At 36.1% G+C, this 27492-nt stretch overlaps 1 protein-coding gene across 1 annotated transcript in view; it reads left to right on the top strand.

The window, feature by feature from the left end:
• Positions 1 to 27492, top strand: part of LOC118746960 — a 463693-nt gene that overhangs the window by 339670 nt on the left and 96531 nt on the right. Inside the window, exon 4 of the mRNA XM_036480954.1 lies at positions 21695 to 21815. Coding sequence (XP_036336847.1) covers positions 21695 to 21815 — 121 coding nt within the window. The remainder of the gene's footprint in view (positions 1 to 21694; positions 21816 to 27492) is intronic.

Raw genomic sequence — 27492 nt, 5'->3', positions numbered from 1 at the left:
GATCAGAAATTTGCGTTAATTTTTTACATCGCTTTTATCAACTTGCAATGTTGTGTGTCCAGTCACAATTTTTAGCTATAATTATAGATTAGTCAAAGCTCCTATACAAAAGTGTAGACATCAATCTCGACGGTAAGCCTTACCGGAAGTAGTTAAATATGGCGCCTAAAAATATGCACTACATACGCTATAGCGATAATGGACGATAAGCCATTTCTTTAAATGAAATTAGTTGGTGCTCGTATATGTATGTGTGTACCAGGGATCAAAAAGTAGGTACAATTGTACCTTTTTCCGACGTTTGATGACTTAAAGGTACATTAGGTACAGTCACTAGATTTTAGGTACAATCATCTTTTGATCAGATGCATTATTAGTTTTTTTTTTCTTTACCGTGCTAATATATTAACTTGTAGGTACGGGAGAAGTTTCGCTTTCATTTTGAAGAATAAACAATTCAAGAGAAAAGTGGTCAAAAGGAAGACTTAAAAAAACCATATTATGTATTATCTTAAACATTTTACATTGCATTTAGAGCAGACACTACGAAAAATTAACACTTTACTTAGCTTCGTAATCATTTTCTATTAATTTTAACGCTTATTTTCACTAAGTCAAATTCAGTGGCATTTGCGGTCAAATGAGTGAAATGGGACTAAAATCTGGCCTTGGTTTGATTTAGATCAGAATAGGCCTTCAGGCGTGTACATGCGCTGCTAAGGCGGCTACTTGTAAGTGTTTGGCCCATAATATCATCGATAAAGGTAGGGATAAAGGAAAGAAAGTTGTGTCAAAATAAGTCAACAAATTTTGTTGTCAAAATATTACATTCTGAAAACCAGCCTTTATTCATCCATACAGTCCAGTGTCTAGGATGTCTTCAAATTTCATATTTTTAGATGAGAACTACAGCTATTTGACCCATACTCGCTTTTTTATTTCTGGAAATATATTTAAACTGCTTTCGAAGTTACTTACGGCACATTGATTACATTCTCTAGATTTGCTGCACCTATTAAAAGGAATCGGATAAATTTGCAGACTTCCTGTTGTTTTATAAAAAGCTGGATAAAGAAGTATACTTTCCAAAGTGTGTTTTTGTCTTTTCCGCCAATATTTTTCAGTAGTCAAAATTAGACAAAAACAATGCTTCTCCGATTCCCATTAGACTATAGTCTATAGATATAGGCTCAGTTGAAAAAACTAATCATGTTTAAAGTACATAGATCTTTTGTATTCATGTTTTAAATAAAATTTATTAAAAAAAACTACAAATGAATGATGTAACTTTTTTAGGTACAATCTGTCTCATTTAGGTACATTTATTTTGTGGTATTAGGTACAGTCTGAAATTTCCATTTTTCATCCCTGGTATGTACATATGTATGTACATACTAAACGTGAGCACAAAACATTTTGACGGAGAATACGTATAACGTTTCGATATGGAGGCTATGCTCAAATGTTGTAGTTGTAATTTTTAGAGCCTTACGAAAACACTTATTGTACGAGAAGCGATTTTAAAGAAAAGTGTGGCGTTTCAGAAATATAATGCGCGCCACGTTTTTCGTTTTCAATCTCATAAATTGTTTATAATGACTTTTGCTAAATTTTCAAAATCGAAACTTATCGAAACAAATTCTATGGGACTGATAAATATTATTTTCTATTTTTAGTCCATTTATAAAAGCGTGGCATATTAAAAACTTTTTATTTTATTTTATTTTTACATAATTTCGCGAAAAGAATTTGAACAATGGACAAATCTCACCAAACAGTGAGAGAAAAGAAAATATTTACACCTATGTAATTTTAAACTATAATCTTTGTTTTCTGAGAGTGGAAAGCAGTTCCGTCGACTACAGTATCCAAACTTTAGTTGTGCGGGTCTCTCACGACAGCTGAAACTTTCCGTCTGCGGTCGATGGGATGTGGACCCCAATCACGACATTCATAGAGAGACAGACTGTAAAGGTGGTAATATTTTGTCCACCTCTGGGTCCAGTGGCAGGGTTCTGTATGACTGTATTTCATAGAAATGCCTTCTGAGGAGGTCTGGGATACTTCCTGCAATAGCAGCCGCTTAGAAGTCACCTGCTGAGCTTTAATTTATGTTTCTTAACTGAAACTGTAGCGTAGTGTAGTTGGCATAAAATTAAGTATATAAACGTCAAAAACATAATTGTTTTGTATACACGCACGTGACAGCTTAAATTACAATAAATACGATCTGAATAGGTGACATAAGAAGAAATATGAGACAGGTAAAAAAAAATAACAATAACGCAGATTAATTTATTTTTTCTTCAAATATACTCTTTTAAAAATATGATGTAATTTTTCTTATTTCCATGCAGGTACACTTTGCTTTATAATTTATCACAATTACCGTTTTAGGACAAAGGAAGTGAAGCAAATGAACATACATACGTGCATACACACATGCATACATCATCCATTTGCATGTAATCTTCAAAAGAAAAGAGGCAAGAAAGTAAAGAATGTAGTATAAGAAAAAGCTGTGATAACAAAGTTATATCAAATGACAAGTATTATATTGTTATTGTAGCTGTGCAAATGAAAAGTAGGTCTGAGAAGGGTCTGACAGTGAGTAAAGAGATACATGAAGTGTAAGATAAATGCATTGACAAACGAAGTTGTGTATGTAACGGGTGATTTTTTTGAGGTTAGGATTTTCATGCATTAGTATTTGACAGATCACGTGGGATTTCAGACATGGTGTCAAAGAGAAAGATGCTCAGTATGCTTTGACATTTCATCATGAATAGACTTACTAACGAGCAACGCTTGCAAATCATTGAATTTTATTACCAAAATCAGTGTTCGGTTCGAAATGTGTTGAATGTGTGAAAAGTTGGCAGAAAATCCGCTTTTTTATCGACAAATTTTGTTCAGCGATGAGGCTCATTTCTGGTTGAATGGCTTCGTAAATAAGCAAAATCATGCGATTTGACGCCTTTAGACTATTTTTTGTGGGGCTACGTCAAGTCTAAAGTCTACAGAAATAAGCCAGCAACTATTCCAGCTTTGGAAGACAACATTTCCGAAGAAATTCGGGCTATTCCGGCCGAAATGCTCGAAAAAGTTGCCCAAAATTGGACTTTCCGAATGGACCACCTAAGACGCAGCCGCGGTCAACATTTAAATGAAATTATCTTCAAAAAGTAAATGTCATGGACCAATCTAACGTTTCAAATAAAGAACCGATGAGATTTTGCAAATTTTATGCGTTTTTTTTAAAAAAAAAGGTATCAAGCTCTTAAAAAATCACCCGTTATGTATGTACAACACAGAGGGGGCCTAACGTTGTTGTTGGTTGCTGGCAGTTGTGAAACAGGCATGCAGCCATGACTACCATTGATTAAAATATGCATATAGTTAAAATCGAGTTTAATAAGCTGAAATTGTATGCATAAATAGGTGCAATGTTTTTTATTATAAACCAAAGCAAAAACTATGCGAAAGTTACGCTGCCGCCGTTGTGGCATTTAAAAGGACTTATTGTAATAGTTATGTTGTTATGTGCTGATTTTCTTAGTCAGCTAAAGCATGAATGACTATGACATACTCTATGCCGCCCCTACTCAACCATTCATTACCTAATCTTCCAACAACAATACTTTTGGATGTATGTTTGTGTGTGCTGCAGTGACCGAGTCATGGGTGGTGCTGCCACAAATCAAATTCTTTGTAGATATTTACGAGTAACACTTGACAGAAGTGGAACGCACGCTTTGACACAAGCGCAGAGGTAATAGATACGAGCACCAGAATTGTAGACTTGGTGGCATAGGGCATATAGAGCAACTGCACTTATGTACTTGCATATTTAACCGCTCATGGTGGTATCTATGATACCTACGGAGTGCTAAGTGGATAGTGACAATTAGCGGTTCGCCTGTCACAAGTCATCAAGCTAATTATATTTGCGCGCAGGGAAATTAACTGTTTGTGGAAATTGTGGCCGCATAACTTTGGACCACGGGAACAGTTTTCGATTATTTTTTATCGGAAATGGATTGCAAGGCGATCCACTATTAGTTTGGTTTAGTTTCGATCATGGGATTATACATAAATTAATGGTATTTCTAAATTTTTGTTTAAGCGTATAAAAGATACTTGGGTAGAGCTTTTGGCAACCCCGTTCGATGAAACTTTTTTTATTGGGAAAGGGATAGCTTGCAGGTGGACCCACACTGATTTGTTTTAGAATTGGATTTTGTGATTTTTCTTTATTATTTTTTTAGGTGTAATAATAAACAAGATACTAATACAAACTTTGTGAGAAGCCACAGCTTTATGCGTCGTAGAACCATCTAAAGTTTAGTTTCTAAACTTTTAAACAAAACCCCAAGACGATTTTCATTCGGTTGAAATAAAGCGAGTGCGGTTAGTTAAAGCAGTTGAGGTGAAATAAGTTGTGTTGGAGTAAGTTGAGGTAAGGTGAATTGAGAAATTTTGAGGCACGGTGAGTTGAGTGAAGGAGAATTAAGGTCTGGTGTGTTTTTTTGAGCTGAACGGTCGTGAGGTGAGTCGAGATGAGGTGAGTTAAGTTGGTGTGTAATGAGCCAAGCAACGTAACATGACACATCCCGCTTTTTAATCCTTATTTTATTCTTGTTTATATATGTTTGTTCTTATTTTTATCCGTATAGTTGTCTTCATTATTTTCTTCACCTAAATATTTATCTTTACTTAGGTCCTAATATAAAATATTTAAGTATACTTTCATCTTTGGTTTTATGCTTACATGATTATCTCATATTTAACTTAAAAACATGCAATTCCCTTTTTGCTATTTGGGCAAAAAAAAACAGATTAAGCTTGCTTTTTTTAAGCTAAATTAAATACTTGACGATTTTTAGCGCTTTTCTAGACTTTTCAAGGGTTTCTCCGGATTTTTCCGGGTGTATTTAGAAATTTTTCTGAACTTTTGGGAGTCTTCGTGCGGCATTTTCGGAATTTTTCGCGTTTTCCAGTGATTTTTTCCGGACCTTATGAAATTTTCTGGGAACTTATTTGGCTTATAGAGAACTTTCAGTAGCAAAAAATTTTTTCTTTGCTTTAGCTTTAAATTTTACTGTCTGACATTACGACGCCACATTTTTGCTACATTAAATCACCTCGAGTCTGACTGTTGTGGCTAATACTACTACTGCATGTATATGTACTTACATGCAATATTGTTACTTGCAGCCAATAATGCTGTGAGTAGAATTTATTATTGCTCAGTTAAATTGATTTTTATGTTCTTACACGACTAAATATTTGTTAACGAGTTTGCTGTGTATATGTTTTTTTGCTTTACGCTTAGTACATGGAAATTTACTTAAATGAATATTCGTTTGATCTTAGTTTACCATAAATTAAGTAATCTTTATATTTAATTCTGTAGTTTTAATTTGCTGTAAGATGTTACATTTGTTTCCAAAAATTAAAAGAAACATACATATACGGTATGTATAAACGTGTTTCTTATTGATCGATCTATCAAAAACCCACCCGAAAGAGCATTAGAGGCTTAATGACAAAGATATAACATTCACGAGGCAGCTGGATCCAGTTGAGAGCATGTATACTGAAGCTTCCGCGCAATAGCCAAATATCAAGAGGAAAAAACAATCTTAGAAATTCATAACTTCCTTTCGAGAAGTCTCTGACATAATATTTATATTAGACTTGTTACCTTAGGGTACGCGCATACAGAACGTCGAATTGGATCTCTCAAAATGCATTTTTTATAGACAGCAGTTCATTGTTTTTTATAAGGTTATGAAGACCAAAGAGATCCAACCGAAGCACTTATTCTATCGGAGACAATAGGTTTCTGTTTATAAATCAAAAATAAATAAATAATATAAAAAAAACTTTTTAATATACAACGCTTTTATAAATGGACTAAAAAGTAGAAAATAATACTTCTCAGTCCCATAGAATTTGTTTTGATAACTTTTGATTTTGAAATTTTAGCAAAAGTCATTATAAACAATCTATGAAATTGAAAATGAAAAACGTGGAGCGCATGCAATACAAAGCATTCGATTTAATTGACAATAGTCAAACTACATAACGTAGACCTAAAATTTCTACAGCGAAAGTAGAACTTTGAATAAAATTTTGCAATAGATATTAAAATAATTCAACGATATTAATAGAAAGGTGCACACACATGCATTTACACATGTATGTACATACAAACGAGCACCAATTAATTTTATTTAAAGAATGACGTGTCGTCTATTTCCGCTGTAGCAAACGTAGTAAATAGGGCGGCATCTAGATGTCATCTACCTCGCCCTATTCACTACAGCTATCGCCTTATGCACTACTTCACTACAGATGTCGCCCTATTCACTATGGTTTTTTATAGGAGCTTTGCTTTGGTGTCGGACACACAACATTGAAAGCTTCTGGATCCACAACATTGCAAGTTGATAAAAGCGTTGTAAAAAAGTTTTTAACTGATCAGTAAAACAGCGGGGACCGAGCACGCGTTCCGGGTTTGGTCTAATTTTGCATGAGAACAAAAAATTTTATGTCAAAAATGTTCCCATAAAAGAACTAAAGGAGAGCTTAAATATTGAGAACAGTTTGAATTGGAACAAAAGGTTCGGGAACATTTCCGCAAGGAACAAACTGTGAGCAAAACTTTCAAGAATGTTGTGCAGAAGAACAGAATGAGAACGAAACTTTCAGGATGGTTTCATAAAGAATCAAACAAGGAAAAAAGTCTGGGAAACGTTATTCCAAAGCACAAAAGTTTGGAGAGCTTAACGCTAAGAATTAGAGCAACGTGTATGAGATGGAATGTAAAGTCGTTTCAGTGACAACCACTATTGTTATTTCTAAGCCAAGGCAAAGCTGTATTTTTCATGTTAGAGTAAGCACAACTTTTCACACTTTTTTTTTTCAAGCTAATACAATTTCAACGCCTTTCGTTTATTTTTAATAAGATACTTTTCTGAGAACAAAATAAGCAGCAATTTTTAATTTTCTGTGCAAGAGAAGTTTGTAGATTGAGTCTTTCGTTGACTTATTTGCAAAATCATGTATCTTTCAGTTAATTTTTTATTAATTTTAAAAATCTTGTTTTAGCTTCCTTTCTTCGCGAATAGTTCAGGGAAAATTTGTTCCCATTTCGTTCTCTGTCAGAACGTTTCGTTCCCAAATTGTTTTTGGAGAGAAAGTCCCTTAGACTCTTGTTCATCTTGGTAAGAAAGTTTACATTTTCACTTAGAAATGTTGCCGAAAGTATTGTTCGCATTTTATTTCCTTTGCGGAAGCCTCCCCAGGGTTTTTTTCGTTTATAATTCCCGTTGAGCACATTCTCGACAGTTTAGTTCTCAACTTCGTTCTTCTGAAAACACTTTCGAGAATTTTGTTTTCATTTAGGTTTCTAAGCGTTCTTGGGAACAAAACTACGAGAACGGTATTTACAAGACAAGCCTTTAGTAAGACAAATGAAAGATAGATGACAAGATAGTTCGCAAGACTTTTGTTATTCTAGCATAAAAGTCTTAGAAAAAAAGCACTCTCATTCACCACTCGTTCTGAAAATTTATTTTGTGAGAAAGCACTTGTATATCATATAGCTCGCGTCGCTCCAACAATCGCAATGGCCGAGTGAACAAGGCCAAGCGTGCCATTCAAGAAACCCGAGCTCGAGTCCTCGTGTATGGAATTTTCTATTTTTAATTTACATTTTTTTTGTAGATTTTAATGTTTCAAAAAGAAATACATATGCACACATATGTATTTGTTAATTTCATTTAATTTTTAAAACCGTATTTTATGTATTATCTTTTATAATAATTTTTTTTTCTTAATAAAATTTTAATTTAATATTTAGCTGTGAGTTTGTTAAAAAAAAGAATATTGTTTTTAATTTATATTAATCTTTAAGTTTAATTTTCTTTTAACTTTTAGATTTTGTTGTTTAAAAAAGATTTTTTTTTATTTTTTTTTTTAACTTTTAAAAAATCGTCTTATAAATAATTTTTTTTTCTTTGACTAATTTTTCTTTTGTTAATTTAATTTTCTTTTAATTTTTAGGTTTTACTGTTTTAAAAAGAAACATTTTTTTTCATTTAATTTAATTCTAAGGATCTTATTTTACTTACATATATTTTGTGTCTTTTTAAGTTAATTTTTTTTTATTGTTGGAATTGCTTTTAAAATCAAACATTTTTTTTTTAATTTTATTGAATTTTTAAGTACTCTTTTGTCCTTTTTTGATTTAATTTTAAATGGTTAGATTTCATTGTTTTGCGAAGTTTTTTTTCTAATTTTTAAAAGTACATACATATTTTCATTTTTAATATTTTTTTATTTGATTTAATTTTATTTATTAGTGTTTATTGTTCTAAAAAGAACAATATGTATATATATTTATTTTTAGTTTAATTAAAAAAAAATTTATTACTTAGACCTCCTCATTAGCAGATCATTGAATTAGTCTTTCGAAAGACAGTAAAGAGCTTTCAAGATAGCTGCCAGAACTAACTATTGTATAACGAAAAACCTTTGGTCTTTCCAAAAACTGTGGTGAGCTGAAAGATACTTGCCAGAATTGCCTCGTTAGTTTCGATCATAGCTTTTGTTCTCGGTTCCCAGTTTTCAGTCCAAGATAATAGCAAACTCGTCTTAAAAAATATTAAAAATTGCCATCATCTACTTTTAAGTGTAGCCCGAATTTAAAAATTATTACATAGTGAAATATATGTATGTGAATATGTCAAACACTTAATAAAAAATGTCCGGCAAATTTACGATGACATGAGTTTTTTTTTAATAAAAAAACAATTAAATATTTAGGACAGAGCTTTTGAAAAAAGCCCACTTCGGCTCACGAAACTGAATTTAATCATGCGCTGATCTTTTCCAGCCTACGCAGTCAATATGTACCTACATATGTATGTATGTATGCATATAGATCTCTACTTAAATGTATTAATATTTAGTCGTATAAATTTTCTTAAATTACTGCCTTAAATTTTAACTATAATAAATTGAAAATCTCTACTTGAGCGCCAAGCATTTCTGTTAACACATTTCTTTAGCTTTTAACGATGAATAACTTAGGCACCAGCTTTAGAACGCCTTACTTCCAGAGGTTGAATTTTCTTCATACACGCTTCATTAGTAAGCGATTATCTTTGTTAATAAACAGCATGAATGCCGGACTCTGATGACTTTCAATTGTATTCTCAATGTGGTGAGCGCAATAAAACTGAAAAATTCAACGATAAGCTGTTGTTAATTTGGAGAAAATTGATTGTTGAAAAGAGAAAGTTCTCGAAAACATTTAAGAATTAAAAAGCAATAAATTCAAAGTAACAAGCTGTGTTAAAGGTGATAACCGTGCACGCACTTACCGGTAGGTAGGCCCACGCTACTTAATTTTTATGGAGATTGAAAATTAATGTATTGATTTTGTAGGAATTTCATATGCACAAGCTTTTGTTTCATAATTTTATATAGCCGTCGATGATTTTGAGAAAAATGTTGAAGCTTTAAAAAATGCAGCATTCCCTTTGAACGAAGTAAAGGTAATAAAAAGAATTTAGTACAAATATGTATGTATGTATGTGTGGCTTCACAAAAGCTTGCTCTGTAGTACAAGTAAGTACTACGTTACTGAAGCTTGCGCGCTTGTTAGCCTGTGAGTGGCCGCAAAATGTCAACAACATAATTTATCACTCCCACAATATAACAAAAACAACAAAAGCAGCGGCATATTAACGACGGCTTGCAACAAAATGAGCACAGCCACACTTACTTACATTCGTATGTACATACATTTCGGTGAATATGAAAAAACAAGCCCCGACTGCATTGCGGCTGTAGCCAAAACACCTCAGCTCGAAAAAAAGTGTCACATAGTGGAATTCTTTAACAATTAAGAATACAAAGATAAAATCAAAAAAAAAAACATACAAAAAACAATGCCAAATCCGACTTTAAGAGCAACAACATGTTTTGCCGTTTGTTGCTGTCAAAATTGTGAAACATAAAATGTGGCAACATGCTTACCTGTCGGTGGCATGTTGCTGCTGGTGCTACATACATACATATGTATGGATGTATAGTAGGGCGGGTCGAATTGTATGGGAGACTTTTTCGATTATGCGTGTAATTCTAAGCAAATTTTCCGAAGGAACCATGCGTCTAAAATCAATTTGGAGTTTGCCAAATTGCGAAAATAGGTGTCCTTGCACTTTGCTGTAGTGTCGTCAAAAGTGCTTAAATTTTGTATAAAAACATGCTATAAGGGGTTTTTTTCTTAGAACTTCCACAACATTGAAAATTTACACATTTTCCCCTAAAACCTTTTTTCGCCATTTGTCAAACCCCAAATTGATTTTAGACGCATGGTTTCTTGGGTAAATTTGCTTAGAATTACACGCAAAATACCCCTATGCTATATGCGCATAGTCAAGTAAATTTGACCCGCCCTAATGTATGTATATGCAGTACATACTCGTATATGCCATGTACTTTATTTACGTGCATGTAACTTTGAAAATTCGACTCTGCACTTTCGCACAAAACTTTTGGCGTCAGTGCGATGTAAACTATTTAGCAAAATTGACTGTTAGGGGCAATTGACCGTAATATTGTCAATAGTCGTAAGTATTATTGAAGCGCCTATGTGTTTGCGCATGCATGTGCGCTGCATAGTGCGTTTCTAGCGACATACATTTTAATAAATGTTCAATAAGTGAAATAAATTGAACGCCGTGGCATTGCGTTTGGCACGCACGCACTCCGCGATTACTGCAGTGATGTGGCACTTTTCCTGCAATTTACAAATGCATTGGAGTAGGATTACATAGCGGCATATGCGTGACACGCATGCGTTTTACATTTTTTCATATTTCAGGCAATCATAAAGATACAGAAAAAAATATCTATTAATAACGGCCATTAAAATTTGTTTGAATTGCTGACAAAATTTTAAAGCACACATTTTTTTGCATACCTATGTATGTACGTCAATATTTCTTACGAAAAAATGTGTGATATTTTTTTTTCAAACTATAAACAATTGCACTATATTTTCCAGAATACTATAAGTAAGTATAATGCAATTTGGCAAGCCTGAGAATTTTTGCTGTAAAGACGAAAGATAGATATTCCATTTGGCAAATGTTCACTTAAACCTCAAATTGCTCTCGTATTAAAGCTTTCTTAATCATCTTTCAATTAACATCAATATTATTATATGTATTTCATTTATTGAAATTTACTTGTAAAAAGCTGGCAACCCTCTTTAAAATATTTTCAAAATAGAGCCCTTTTCAACATGTTTCATATGATATCGATATTGTAATGTTTCATTAAAAGAGCTGATTAAATTTAATTAGACTTTAAAAAGGTGGCAACACTTTTTGGAATTTTTTTCGAAATCAGCCTTCTTAAACATTTTTCATTTGACTTGACATCATTTTGTAATGTTTAACTAAACTTGTTGATGAAATATCTTCGAAACAAAGCTTTCTTATAATTTTTTCTATTAAATTCGATATTATAATACATAATGTATTTTACTTATAAAAAATGGAATTTCTTTTAAATAGGTGGCAGCTCTTTTCACAATAAAGTTTACTTAACTAACATTCTTTTGCCACCCATATATTAATGGCTCATTTAGGCTGCGTTTCACCAGACCCATTTAAGTGGAAATTATTTCATTTTCGAATTTTTGGTTTCACCAATCATCTTTAATTTGCTTTAAATTTTGATTTAAGTGACTATGCTCTTCACTTAAATAAAAATTAAATCCGAATAACCACACTCAGAGATGTGACACGTTCAGTCAACTGATTAATATACACACACCACAATATTGTCATCAGCTGTTCAATTTTAAACAGGCTACTATTAGCACGGTGCTGCCATATTTTTAATCACTTAAATAAAGGGCTTATACTGAATGAAATTTGATTGAGAATGGAATAAAAAAATAAACTAAAACTGGTTTCTACTTAAATTAGTTTGGTGAAACTTATTCATAACATTTTTTTAAATTTTGACCATCCCCTGCTCTAGGTTGATCCAGCAGGGGGTTTCCAGAAATCGCCACGCTAAATTTCCATCGCTAAATATCTCCAAATGAGATTTAGGCTTGTCCCTAAAAACATACAACGCTTCAAGGGAAACCTAACATATCCGTAATGCTTACGATTTTATTTTGGACCCCTTTAGCTTTCGCTATTTTCAGGCCCATATGTTTATCATTTAGAGATTTTTTGCGATAGTAATTTAGCTTAGCGATTTCTAGAATCCCACCACAGGCCGTACACTACATATCTCCTTTCCAAATTTTATCGACAGAAAGCACAACAAATATACTCACACACACTCTCAACCTTCCCATTTATAGCATTAGTAGGATTTCTGTTACCTTGTCGATTAAACTGATTTAAAATCCTAAGTTGGTGGCAACACTCGTCAAAAATGTTTTCGAAAAAATACACCTTTCTTAAAACCTCTCTCGTTGGATACCCATATTGAAATATTTTATTTAACTCGTGAATTAAATGAATTTTCTGTTTGTTCTTTTTTTAATAAAATTGTTTTATTATATTTTTCTTAATTTCATTTCATTTTAAGAAACTTATTTCTTTTGAATCTTTTCCTTTTTATACCCGAGCGCACTTGTGCACAAGGGTATATTAATTTTGTTCACATAACGGTTGTTTGTAACAGCCAAAACGAATCGAGATAGATATAGACAAATGTATACATAAATGATCAGGATGAAAAAAGAAATCGATTAAGCCATGTCTGTCTGTCCGTCCGTCTGTCCGATATTTTAGTAACTACTCAAGATAATTCACTCAAAATTGATATTTACAATAATTTTTAGACGAAAAATAAGAATATTATAAATTTTTGGAAAATGGGCGTAGCCACGCCCACTTATGGTTACATGTGTATATCTTGGTAACCGGTGCACCAATTTCTTCCAAACTTGGCACAGTTGTTGGCCTTGATACAGCATACAAAATCGCCGAAAATTTTTAAAATCGGACAATAACCACGCCCACATCCCATATAACGGTAATTTAGAGAAATCTTCGAATAAATCAGTAAATATTGAAGCTAATTTTTTCAAAATTGATGCTTGCAACAATTCCTTACCAAGAAATACGTTTATGGTAAAATTTTGGAAAATGGGCGTGGCACCGCCCACTTATGATCACATATATGTATATCGGTAACCGTTCTACTAATTTGTACCAAACTCGGTGTGGTTATTGTGCTTGCCATATGTAAGCAAAACGTTGAAAATTATTGAAATCGGACTAAAATTACGGCCGCTTTTCATATAACGGTAAATTTCAGATATGCTTGAAACTTCAATATTTCGAAATTGAAGGATGCTAATTTACTCAAAATTGATACACCCCGGCTTATCATCTAGCGGTAGGTTTCGGAAAGGTGAAAAAACATATATTTAATACTTGCGCCGGGTATTTAATTTTCGGCTCCGCCCGAACTTAGACTTTCTTACTTGTTTTAATTAAATATTTAGATTTTATTGTTTTAAGCAGAAACGTATTTTTTGACTTTTATTTAATTTTTAACATTTTTATTATTTTTTTATTTAATTTTCACATTTTATTGTTTTAAAAAGGGAACATAATTATTATACTCTTCAAATTTTTAGAACATTTTTTTTTTCTTCTCTCTTAATTAAAATTTTTTCTTTCGTTTTTTATGTAAGTTTATTATAATTTTTAAATTCTATGCTTTTAAAACCATTTCTTTATTTAATTATCTTTCAATTTGTATATGTATTACGTTATTTTGAAAAGAAAAAATTTTTAAATTTCATTAAATGTTAAGGAACTAATTTTTTCCCCATTTTTAACTCATTCTTTTTATTTATTTTTTAGATTCTTTTGTTTTAAAAAGAAAAATATATTGTCCTAATTTTACTAAACTTTTAGAAACTTAATTTATTTTTTTATTTTTTTTAAATTCAATAAATTTTTTATTTTATTTGCTTTTAATTTTTAAATTAATTAATTATTTTTTTTTTATTTTTTCTATTTAATTTTAATTTTTAGATTTCATTGTTTAACAAAAAACATATTTTATAATATCATTTAACTTTTAGAAACTAATTTTATTATATTTAAAAAAAAATTCTTTTTTATATAAATTGTTTTAGTTTAAAAACAGAAATATTTGTACATATACATACATATGTTTATATTTATTTATTTCATTTAATTTTTGGAAAACTCATTGCTAGAAGACCAACAGAATAAAGACTGTAGTAAGTTGAAAATAGTTGCTAGAAATGCTCTGTCAAAGTACATAGTTGAAATTAATATATGCAGGGTCCGATAATTCACTTACTCCTAAGACATTACATCGTAATATTAATAAAGCCAGTTGCTCATAGAAAAAAAATTAAAATTACCACTACTCGTAGTCAAATTATTTTTAAATTGAATTTCCAACAGGGTGTGCACATATAAACATTAACGTTTTTTATTGCAACATGCCACAAAAAACAGGTTGCTCCATGCATACATACATAAGAGTCCCACACCCACTCACCGTTATTATAGCTGACATTTCAAGTGTTTGCATCAATTTGGCATCGAATTAATTTGTTTGACCAGTTTACAAATCGTTTTTCTTTCTCTGATTTAATTTTTATTTTTGTATTAATACTCTTTGAAATCAAAGTTAGCGGAGCTGATGTGCCCTTAATACATACAATTGTCAATTTATGTGTAGGGGGGCATGTGAAAACTGTGTCAAAGAGTTCGACGTAAAAAAGCACCAACTCTTTCTATGTACTGCACTACATCTGATTTATCAATAGTTCACTGACCGCCGCAAGCCACGAAGACCAGTCAAGTCCAAGTGGCCGCTTGACCGAGCAGACTGCAGCGTGCATGGCAACATTTCTTACCGACAAAAGTAAAGCAACATAATTTACATAATCAATCGTTAATTGCAGAGTAGGTGGGCGGTCAACAAACGTCATGCACGAAGATGCATACATACACACACATGCAAGTGTATGTGTATTTTTGTTTGCCACAGTTGCATGTGATTGGAATTCAATACAAAATGGCATACATATTTACACGCACGGCTGCTCTAAATCCAGCGACATAAATATACCTTAGTCTAATACATGAACATGGCGAGGCATGAACATTTCTTTGCACATTTTATAGCTGTCAATAAATGTTGAAATTCGAAACTGTTGCAATGCTCGCCAAATGGCAGCAACATCCATAATCATACACACACACACACACATTTAAATATCGACCGCAACCAGTAACCGTAATAATAATTGTCGAAAAGCCAAGCCATCGCATTGGTGTCGAAGAGCAGCAGAAAGTAAAACAAAAAGAAACAAGCGGAGTTGCCGCATTAACGCAACCACAGTGTGTCATTTGCATCCGCTTAATGAAGTCATTTCAGTGTTAGCCGCTCTGTTAATTTGCGTGGGTCGACCCCATCACCAGCAACCCTGCTGCACTTTTCTTCGAAGTTGCAATCATTTTTTTTTCTTTCACTGACTTCTGCAATCTTGTGTTGGCTTTTGCGCACGCGCATTGCCGCATCCAATCAATTTTCTTGGACCAACCGCATTGACGTCTTGATGTTGAGCTGTAATTTTCGTAGTCGGTAGAATACGAGTATGTAGTAAATGGCAACAAACAAAGCCGAATGTAATTATTACTGAGTATTACAGTTTGCACTTTTACGGTGCTTTTTGAGGTTCCTCATGACTTAAGCGGATTTAAAAGAAACGTTTTGATTTTTATTTGCGAAATGTGGAATAAGGTGACACGATTAAGGCGCCCTGGATATAATCGTTCTTCTGGGCATGGAGTTACAGTTACATCCAACTACTGCACATCCTCGAAAAGTACGAGGCTAATACGAAACCAGTATAGGAAATGCGCAAGACGGGACATGGCTGTATGGAGTAACTATGCGGCATTTGAGGTCAATTACAGCTGTTTTGCGACGGCGAACAAAATTTGGTGTATGATTTGTGGTTAGGCGGAGACTACGAGTCCTTGTGTGTCCAAGTGTCGCGATCCGGGCCGGGTTTGAGAAAACAGGACGGCAGACAGGGGGCTCTGGTGTTTTGCAGGGTACGGGCTTGACTACCCCGCCTAGCCCAGTCAAAGGCTACCAATCCTTAGTCGGTCCGAGCCTCAATTCGCAGAAGAGTCTACGGCTTTCGAGGTCTTACCAGAGACTTAATACCTGGAACTGCGTGCGAACAGATGCACCTGGAGTGTGTTCGTTGGCTAGATAAGCAAAGCCGGTGAGACGAACAAGGCCAAAAGACAGGCCAGATGTGGCAACTCGAGCGAGTGTAGAAAACCGGAAATGGAGCAATAATCCATGCCTATTGTCCACCCGGGCTGGAAAGTGCTCCCCAGTAAAGCTAGTAAGACCTGCAAGATTAGCAAGACGAGCAGAATGAATGAGGTGAGTTAAGCGACTCGAACAAGGGTTGAAAGTCGATTTTCACTCCGGCCTGGGACACCTGAGGTGGACTGAGATCAGTAAGTCTTGTGAGAAGAGGTGAGACGAGCTGGATGATAGTGGATGTTGTTATGGGTAGCAACACGATGAGGCTGTTCTCCGGTTAGGGAGGCAGATGGATGTGGCTCGTCAAGCAATTCGAGCGGGTGTAGAAAACCGGAAAAGGAGTAATAGCTGTTGTGCAACTTTTCTGATGCTGGAAATCGTAATACGAATTGCTAATCTGAATCGCAGCGGCACTATAAACAGCAAACAAACGCATGGTGCTGATGATATTTCATTCGGCGGCCGGTGACTTTGGGGCGTCAGCGAACTATTTTCCAGTTTAGAAAAAGAAGCGAAAGAGGACGTTGGTCTAGTGGTTATCGAGGATAAGAAAAGGTACCTCCTGTGAACACAAGGAGAATACCAAAGGTATTCGCGATGTTCAATTGGCATAACTTCGCAAAGAAGGGTGGCACGGCGAACGATTGTAGAGTTAAATAAGATGAGAATCGGGAATGGTCTGAATAATCTTCTTGATTGAAAAAAAATCGATGAGTGGAAGAGTTAAACGTTGGACAAAACACAAATAAATAAAGTCAAATAATGGAATTGACAACTCTTATGAATCATTTAATTGCTCCTTAAAATTTCCACGCTACTTGTTTTTTTTACACCGTTCGACGCTTCTACCCACAACACTTCCGGTGAACCGAAATAAAAGACTACAAATGGCATTAAACAAATTAAGCTTGACGCCATCGGCCAAGAATTCAATACAATTTATTGCCACGCATTGAAAAGGCTAGGCAGTCAAATGCAAAACGGAAATATGTCGCCAGTGGGGAAACAAATAAGGTTTTTTCCCAAAAAAAAAAAATTCCGAAACAATTAAAACAAAATAAAAATAAATAGTGGGACCTGACTTTGAACGATTTGTATGCCGAACGGCTTCATTGATCAATGAAAGAATATTTCTACAACTGCTCCCCTGCTATCTATGTATCTATGTAGACAATCTACTTTTGTAGCCACGTAGATATTTATATACGGGCACGTCAACCGCACACTCAATGAATTCGCATTTTGGGTCAATGACAAAAAATTGCACTAGAATCGATTTAACAAATGGCGAAAATGTAGCAAAAACAATCAACAAAAAACCAAAAACTGTATCAGACATAAAGCGAACGCATTACGAAATTAGCGCCAAACAAATTGGTATCTATGCAAACACAATTGAAATTTTCTACTTGTTTTTCTTTTGATGGGGCCTCTAAAAAACAAAAACTCGCAAATATAGACTATGAGAATATTTATTTGTGTATATGCGAAAATCGAGCGCACAGTGAGTAACGCGCACGGCGGGAGACGCGCTGCCGTTGAGGTGCGTTCATGCGCAACGCTGGCGATCTCGATCGTTCACTGGCAAGCTGTTAAAGATGCCCATATATACTCGTATAGTAGGTTTTGGTGATCGCGTGCAAATTTCGCACACGCTGTGTGGCAGCGTTGATCAATACTACTAATGTACTAATATTTATTTGTTGCCTTCGATTAGGGATAGGCTGATATGCGCAATGGTTTTTGCCAATCGGCGCCGATCAAATGATCAGATGACAAAATTGATCATTTTCAATTTGAATAAATTCATTGTGTATTCGCGCGCGAAATGAACGATCGAACGTTCGATCGATCGATTGTGTCCACAGCACCGCAGCACCAAGACCACCAGCACCACCACCACCAATGTACTGTGCAGTGCCTTTATGGTGAGACACATTTTTGATCGTTTTTCGATCATGCATGTTGTTTTTATTATTGTTGTTCTCGGTGTTTTTTTTTATTTTTTTTGGTTATTGTCATGTTTTAGTGTTCGGTGTTTGGTGTTCGGTTCACTAGCTTGAATTGATTTATGCGCTAGTTGGGTGGTCGCGCTGGCGCAATCGGACGCGCCGCTGCTAAGTCGAGCGCGCGTGCGGGCGGCAGGGCGAGCGAACGGTCCGTCGTACAAACTGTGAATCGCAAACGGATAGACAACCCACGAATTGGGTATGTCGCGTCTTGTGTATATATTAGACCGCAGGCAGCAGAGGTATCGGAAGGCGCACGGTTTTGCTGTGACGCGCGGTATAAGGATTTTTGATGCTTTAATTTCATTATTATTATTTTTTTTTGTAATTTTATTACGCGCGCTGCATGTGAATTTGCCATTTTGGCCTTTTCATTTAATTGGCTACACATATGTAGATATGTTTGTTCAAATATATTTATATGTATGCATATTAGTGCGCGCGCGTATCGGCGCGTTGGCACGACATGGTTGCCACTATTTAGCATAGTTCATTTAAATTTTTATATTTTTATTGTGGAACCCTCCCGTCTGCGCACTCTAGCGCTTTGCGTATTTTTGTTGCACTCGGCATGCAATGCATATTTTTTATTTTAAAGTTAGCTTTTAGCAATGAATTTGGTGTTGAATGTTGAACATGTCAGCGCCAACAATTCATAATCGACGTTGAAGTGCAGCGCGCACACGCGCGCAGTGCGCATTGCGTCCTCCAACAAAGCGCGCGCGCACGCGTACGCCAATCTACGCTGCATATGATGTGCAAATTGAACACCCCAAAAGCATTGGAAATTTTTCTTTACTGTCCGCTACCATACGAAAATTTTCAAATTAGAAGAAAAGAAAAAAAATATTGCAGCCAGCAGTTCACCACACTTTTGATTTGATGTGGTCTGAGAGTCTGCAAGCCGCGCGCCTGTGCCGCCTAACCGCGTTTTATTTAGCCTTTTTGTTTGTTGCGTTGCACCGTTTATTAATCGGCTGGTCGGTTGGTTGCTTAAGCGCTCGCTGGTTGCATGAAGCGCTGGTTGCCTCAGCCGCCAAATTCAAAATTTGTTAAATTTTTGATTTCACATTCCCTTGGGGGTGAAATTTTTCGCCGTTGCATTTAGGCTCTCCTATTTTGTTTTAGTTTCCTCTCCTCGATTTTTTTATCACTTTTTGGTGGTTTCTTTTTTTTTTTTTTGGTTGTTGTAATAATAACTAAAATTAGCAAAATTGCTAAAGTTTGACTTGCATGATTTATCTGTAATTTTACATCACATAATGGTTATGGATGAACAGCCGACAGGAGAGCGCAGACGGACGCGCAGGCTTGCAAAAACGTTCATACAGACGCGCAGACAGTCGTGCGTTTAGTATCAAATGTACATACATACATGCATTCCCACATTAGCGTGGTCCAAAAATGCATGGGGAAAAAAGTTAAGTTCACAGCTCCCACTCCCTAAAATTGCTTGATATCGAAATAAAATATACCTCTGCTTTTTTTATTCAATCAAAAAATATTTAGTTTTCATTTAAAGCGCTCAAAGTTTCCCTGTGATTTTATATGGGAAAAGAACAATTTTTCGTAGTCCCTGAAAATAAAATTTTCAACAGTATTTGCCGATTGCCATTTCTCAAAAAAAAAAAATTGTATTTTAGATTTTTTCCCACCCTAATCTATGTACGATCTCTAAAATTCTTTTTTGATTTAAAGCAAATAAATACGGTACATTTTTTCGATATGGAAGAATCCTAGATGGAGAGAATTAAATCGCCAACTCTACTTTTTGGACCACCCTAATTTATGTACAGCTTCTAAATATTTTTGATTTCAAACAAAAAAGGAGTGTATATTTTTTCGGTATAGAACAAACCTAGGAGTGGGGGAGAGTATTAATTAGTTAATTAATTCCGACTTTAATTTTTTTTTTTACAACCCTAATGTATGTACCATCTCTAAAAATTTGTTTGATTGCAAACAGAAAAAATTGTGTATTTTTTCGATATATGTAGAACAAACCGAGGAGGGGGAGCATTAAATTTCCGGCTCAACTTTTTTTTTTTTATCACCCTAATCTATGTATGTACGAGCTCTAAATATTTTTTGATGTCAAATAGAAAACCAAGAGTGTAGAACATTACTAGGGGTGAGCAGTAAAATTCTGACTTACTTACTTTTTTTTGGATCACCCTAATCTATGAATACCCATACATACTAATAGTTTTATATTACCCCAATAACTTCGTTGTTGCACTATTTTTAATACAACGCTTTGAACGTTAAACGTCTAGGAAAATCGCAAAAAAAAACAAATGATGAAAACAAAAATCTTTCAAAAATAAACCAATTTTTTTTTTACACTTGCGGGTGTTGTTACCATAATTTCAACTGTCGACGAAAGTTAGTTGCTTCATGGCATTTTAACTTTTTCCCCATTTTTTCCACAACCAATACTGCCGCCACCACCCTGGCATATGCTTTTATTTAGACGCCACTTTACTCCACTCTACTCGGCTTTACGCTGCTCCTGTCTGCACCCCGGCGCCAATCAAACGCTTTTTCTTACCGGTCATAAAGCTAAGCCATGCAATTGTTGTTAGCTGCCGGTGTTTTTTACTGCTATTTCTAAGCATTTCGATACTCTCACTCTTCACCATTGACGTGCTGGCTTTTTTCTTTCGCCCCCTGCGTTGTCCTCTTCGTCGCTGCCGTCGACGACGTCGTAATATGTAATCTATTCAAATTTTTCGGCATATGATGTAAAAAAAATCTATCTACGCTCGGCTATGACATACTCCTCGTATATGTATGTATGTTTAAAAAAAAACATAAAACTTATTCGTTGTTACTCAATTTTGGCGCATTGAAAAGTTTATAATTTTTTCGCTTATTCGATTATGTCGGCAGTGTTTCCGTATTTTTTGGGGGCAAACGGAAAATGGTTGGTTTGTGTTGCATGCATTCTTGCCATTGGCGGTCAGGTTTAATGAATATCAACGAAAAATCAAGTGAAAATTGGCAGCTACAACATATGTTCAAATGTATAGCAATATGTATATATGTACCTGTTACATATATATGTACATATGTACGTATGTATGCAGTACATTAGGCACACAAACATTTGTAGAAATGCAGTAATTTAAAAAAAAAATTAATAATAAATATAATGTAGAATAAGGAAGTGGTCGTAAGTAGGAGGTTCAAAGAGGAAACAAAATTAAAGATTAGTTTTTTTTATACTAAAGCAGTAACTAATTTGTATTTTCATTCTCTAATCATATTTCCTGAATTTTTTCTTCTTTCAGAATGTTCTGTGGCGCAAAGGATGGCCACTTACCACTCCAACTGGCGAAGTTATCTTACACTTGGGTTCACTTGATAATGCCTTAGTGCGTCCAGGCGATCTATACTTGTGTGTTAAAAGTGGTAAGTGGCACAACTACATATTAGGATGGTCCTTAAGAACATCCACATTCAAAAACCCCTTGTTCTACGTGTGAAATAAAGATACCTTTGAAGAGTTCAAAAATTTAAACAAACTGTCAGAGGTCGTTGACTGGGTTTGAAAAAAAAAAAATTTATATAAAAAAATTACAGAAATTCTACAACGTTTTTTACTTGAAATCTCATAAATTTACATATTATTGAAACTTATTCACATAAATACATAAACTGGCTGGCTTATATGTAGATGGTCAAAGACAAACTGTTGTCCAATTTTTTGAGATTTAAAAAAATGGAATTGTTTTTATTTTTAATATCCGTGAATGTCTTTATTTGGTACGTGGAATTAAAGAAAGGGTCTTCACATGATGTTCTATAGGTTTGCATTCATTTTTTTGCAATGGCTTAAGTCTTACCCTAATCGGAAGCGTTGTGTTGTTACTGTGGATGATGCTCAATCAGAACCTTTTATTGCTACTTCAGGTTTTCCACAAGTTAGCATTCTAGGTTCATTGCTTTAATTTTGTTCATTAACGACATTGGCTCTTATTGCTCTTTCCCTAATTTTCTTTTGTACTCACATGATTTCAAAATTTATTTTCAGTTATTAAGAACGCCGCTGACTTAATGAAACTCCAATCGGAGCTGTATTATTTATATTGGTGGTGCTTGAGTTCACATCTTTTTTTGAATATTAAAAAGAGCTTTTAAATATGTCTCATTTTCGAAATCACGTAATTTATTAAAAACTCGATACAGCATCTCTAATTGTAATTTGCAGCCGATTATCGAAATTAATGATCTTGTTCTAATCTTTGATATTAAATTTTCATTTCTTCTTCTTCTTATTTGGTGCTGTAACCGCCTAAGCGATTTTGGCCGAGTTCAGCAAAGCACGCCAGTCGTTTCTTTTCTGTGCCAACTGACGCCAATTGGAAACGCTAAGTGAAGCCAAGTCCTTCTCCACTTGGTCTCTCAATTGCAGTGGGACCTTCCTCTTCCTCTGCTACCACCAGCGGGTTACGAGTTGAATACTTTCAGAGCTGGAGCGTCGGTGTCCATTCGAACGACATGACCAAGCCAGCGGAGCCGCTGTATTTTAATTCGCTGCACTATGTCCATGTCGTTGTAAAGCTCATACAGCTCATCGTTTTATCGTCTGCGAGTCTCGCCATCGCCAACGCGTAAAAGCCCGTAAATCTTCCGCAAAATCTTTCTCTCGAACACTCGACCAATGCGTTTAGCCTGAGCGTTGGCCATAGTTTCCTGGCAGTTCCACAGGTGATTTCGTCGTGCCATCTTCTGTTCGCTACATTAGTGAACCTCTCGGAGATAAGTAGCTTGTAAGGGTATTCCTATTTCATCGTGTATGTCCTCAATAGGGAGTTTGGTGCCACGTCGCGCCAGTTCATCGGCCTTGCAGTTCCCTTCAATGTCGCAGGGTCCCGGAACCCATATCACCTTTGGGCGAAATGACTCAGCCATCTCGTTAAGAGATGTGCGGCATTTCATGGCTACCATGCAGGTTGTCGACATCTTCGTAAGGGAGAGCCACCTGGCTGTCAGTGAAGATGTAGATATCAGCTTGGGATATCATATCACACTTAACCAGTTTTGTGGCTCAGTCGATTGCTATCAGTTTCGCCTGAAAGACGCTACAGTGGTCTGGAAGATGAAGCTATGGGAGATTTTCAGGTGTTCGGAGTATACACCCCCACCAACTCTCCCCTCGAGCTTTAACCCATCTGTGCATACATGGATGGACTCGCCTCTCTTTAGAGCGTCTCGTTTCCACTCTTCCCTTAAGGGTAGGATGGTCGTAAGCGCTGTAGTGGGATCAGAGTTCGGAAGGGTGTAGTCCACCGATCTGCGAAGCTCCGAAAACTCCGTTAATATTCTACCATGACCATAACTAGTGTTTGACCACTTATTTAGGCTATTCTTACTTAAGAAAGTTCAGTAGGGCATACAGTGCCTTGGATGGTGTTGTTCTCATTGCGCCAGTTATGAGTGTGGACGCGAGCCTTTGGACCTTATCCATCTTTTTAAAGTTTACCCCTTTCCCAAGGGTGTCCCATCATACCACTATGCCGTGATGGAGAATTGTCCTAACTACCGCTGTGTATAGCCAGTGTATTATTTTGGGCTCCATCCACAATCTTTTTCCTATTGACCTGCTGCAAGAATATAGTGCTACTGTTGCTTTGCGTACTCTATCTGCAATATTCGGCCCCAGTTTAGTTTCCTATCAAGTATGAGACTTAGATATTTGGTCCCTTCCCTTACTTCAAAGGTTTTTTCCCTTAGAGTTATAGCGTCGAGGTCGGGCGTGGTACATCTCGTACAGATTTACTATTTTATACTGCATATCTTTAGAGGCGTTCATGGTAGAGTACTGGGACTTGGTATTTGGATATATAAAATCAATTCCAAACTCATGGAAGAAAATTAAGGTTATAAGAAAAGGAGGCGTGACACTTCCCCTCACAAATTGACGTTTTTTTTTACCACATATCCCTGGAAGTGTTTGTGGAAGGATACTGAAACTTGGTATGTTGTAATGTATATAAAAGTTATCCATTGGCTATGGAAAAAATGTGAGGTATTCAAAAAGGAGGCATGTTGCCTACCATACATACTAAAACTTTCTTAATACATACCTCTGGAAGGATAGAAAATCTTTGGAAGTATTTTAAATTTGTTATGGAGATTTATTTTATCAGTGCCGTACTGACAGAAAAAATTTCAGTTAATGGAAAAGCACTAAGAAGTGGTATTTTATCAAAGCCAGGTTACTGAATTTGAGTTGGAAATATTAGAACCCACAGTGGCACCTGTCAGAAGATTACACGTTCACGCGGCGTATTCCTGGAACGATTTTAAGGCAAACTTAGAGGGATTGATATCTTTCGTATGCCTAGCGTGCAGACGATATTTTATAAGTTCGTAGTTTTAAACGGCCCAAATACCTTAACGAACTTAAAAAATATAGAGCTGTAACAAAATGGGCACAGAAATAAAATATAGCACCATCAAATAATTTTTCTTGTTTGTATAAAAACGTGGGGTGAAGCCCGCGGATATAAGCTAGTATATATACGCCTTCTTTTCAGTGGGCAACGGAGATAGTTTGCCTTCCTTTGTAGGCCCACTGTCTTTCTCACCGCTAGAATTGCTGCTAAAAACATTTTGTAGTATTCAGTTGTTTTAAAGAATCTCCTCATTCCAAGTGCCAGGCAATGAAACTCTGATCGAACACCATTTTCCATTTGGGTATCATTTGTCAAGTACAGGGTAGTGAGTCGTGGACATTCGTTGAGAGCGGACGTGTCGGTGCGAGTCGGTGAACAGCGCATCACAACGAGCGCATATCAGCATTCACATATTTACATTAAATTAAACTTTGTTCGTTTACTATTCATTTATATTAATTATATTAATAAATTTTTTGACATTCATTAAACTAAAAGCCTAAATCGAGTCATCCCTGACAGCATCAGAAGTGGATCGCGAACAAACTTCCACGAAAACGAACGTGCAGCCGCAAATTTCAGTTGCGAAAATTTTAAAATCCAACGAATCGATAGTGAACTCAGTCCGCAGCAACCAAACGCAAATACAAAGTTTTGTCGCGCCGTAGCAGAGCTCAGTTGCGCGAGTTAATAAGAATACGCAGTCGCAACGACACCAGTAATCGTGATTTTACATGAATTCAACGAATTCTAGTTATCTGAGAATTTGCCAACGAAAACCACCACCAAATTTTATTTGCTATTCTGCTACGTTGTTGCACAGACATTGCAACAGCTAAGAGCAGCCGAAAACACAAGAGAGGGATAGGAGCGACAGATGCTCACAGCAGTCATCCCTGCGAGAATAAGTTTTAAAGCTTTGTGCTGTGATTTAATTGTATCGCAGCGCAACCGTCAGCTTTCCGGATAAGTTTTTTTCTGCTATGTTGCACCGTCATTGCAGCATCTGAGGGCAGCCGTAAACATATGCAAGCTTTGTGTTGTGATTTAGTCATATCGCAGCACAACCGACAGCTTCCGTACATTTTTCCTACAAGGTAACGGGGAAAAACCGATGGTGAAATTGAGCGACGCAAAGGCGTCAGTTGAAATCTAGCTAAGGAAAAAAAAAGAGGTTTTAGCAAGCGACGAGTGAGGACGGTTTTTTGATTTTACTCCGTATAATTTAACGCAAGAAGCTGCAATGGAGCAGGATAAAGGCGCAGTAATTTCTAGTAAAATTAAATTTTCGACACTCAAGGTGGAGCAGCTCAACCGGCTGTTACAACAGCAAGGGCTATCAGTCTCGGGCAATAAGACGCATAAAATTGCCAGGCTGATGGAGGTCTACGAGGCAGATGAAGTGGACCAGGAAGAGATGGAAGAATTTCAGGCAACTGATGCAGGCTGGCAACAGCAATTCAAGGAATTACGCGATGTAGTAGCTAATATGGCTCAGACGGTAAGTCAGTTAGCAGCTGTGCAAGTGGTACAAGTGCAGCAAGCACCATACAAGGTAGTACCAGCAAACTCCGGCGCAACATTTAGCGGAGCACCAGCAAACTCCGGCGCAACATTTAGCGGAGCACCGGCAAACTCCGGCGCAACATTTAGCGGAGCGCCAGCAAACTCCGGCGCAACATGTGTCGCAGCACCAGCAAACTCCGGCGCAACATGTAGCGGAGCACTAGTGAACTTCAGTACAACATGTAGCGGAATGCCAACCAATTTTGGCGCAACATTTAACGAATCTTCGTACAACACAACATGCAACATACTGCCAGCCTCATACAATACACATCAGGCAACTTTTATAGCAGCAGCAGCAACATGTAATATAGTTCCGTCAACATATAGCGTAGTTACAGAAACACAGCAACCATCGAACGCAGAGTGGAGAGGAGCTACTATGGGCTCATCGACTCCTGTCAACGGGCGATTGAGTCACGGGGTAGTAGGAGCAATACCAACAATTTCATCAAATGTAGCAACGAGGCATACCATGAGGGAAATCATCGGTATTTAGCCGGAATTCAATCCACTAAAGGGAAATTTAACAGCAGAGCAGTTTATCAACAAAATTGAACAATTGCGATTAATTTATTTGTGGAGCGAGGACGAGATTCTATTCGCTTCACAACATAAGCTAAAGGGTGTAGCGGCTGACTGGGCGGATGCTCAACCCCCGTTCAGTTCTTGGCCACTATTTGTTGGGGCATTGAAGGCCGACTTTCCGAGCGAAGTTAATGTGGCTGAGGTACACCGTGAGATGGACAGGCGCAAGAGGAAGCATAACGAGTCAATGAAAGACTATTACTACAATATGCTCAACATGGGTCGCAGAGCAAATATGGACCAAGCATCAATCAATTCGTACATCATTGGAGGACTCAACGATGCGAATTTGTCACGAACTTTATTAGCCATCAATTTGAAGACATGCAACGATTTGTTGAAAGCTATCGAAGGTTTATCAGCAACCTCAGTCGGGGTTAAGCCAACGTTCAACGCACAACAGCAACAACAACAGAGACAGTCGGAAGCAGGTGAGGCCCAAGTGCGAAAGGCCGTACGCTGTTTCAACTGCAACGAGGTGGGGCATATAGCAGCGAAGTGCCCCCAACCATCACGAAGACCTAGATGTAGTA

Source organism: Rhagoletis pomonella, unplaced genomic scaffold (genome assembly GCF_013731165.1).
Source record: "Rhagoletis pomonella isolate Grant_MI unplaced genomic scaffold, Rhpom_1.0 Rhpom_scaffold_00011, whole genome shotgun sequence".
NCBI classification, from domain to species: Eukaryota; Metazoa; Arthropoda; class Insecta; order Diptera; family Tephritidae; genus Rhagoletis; species Rhagoletis pomonella.
This window is presented reverse-complemented; position numbering and strand designations above follow the sequence as displayed.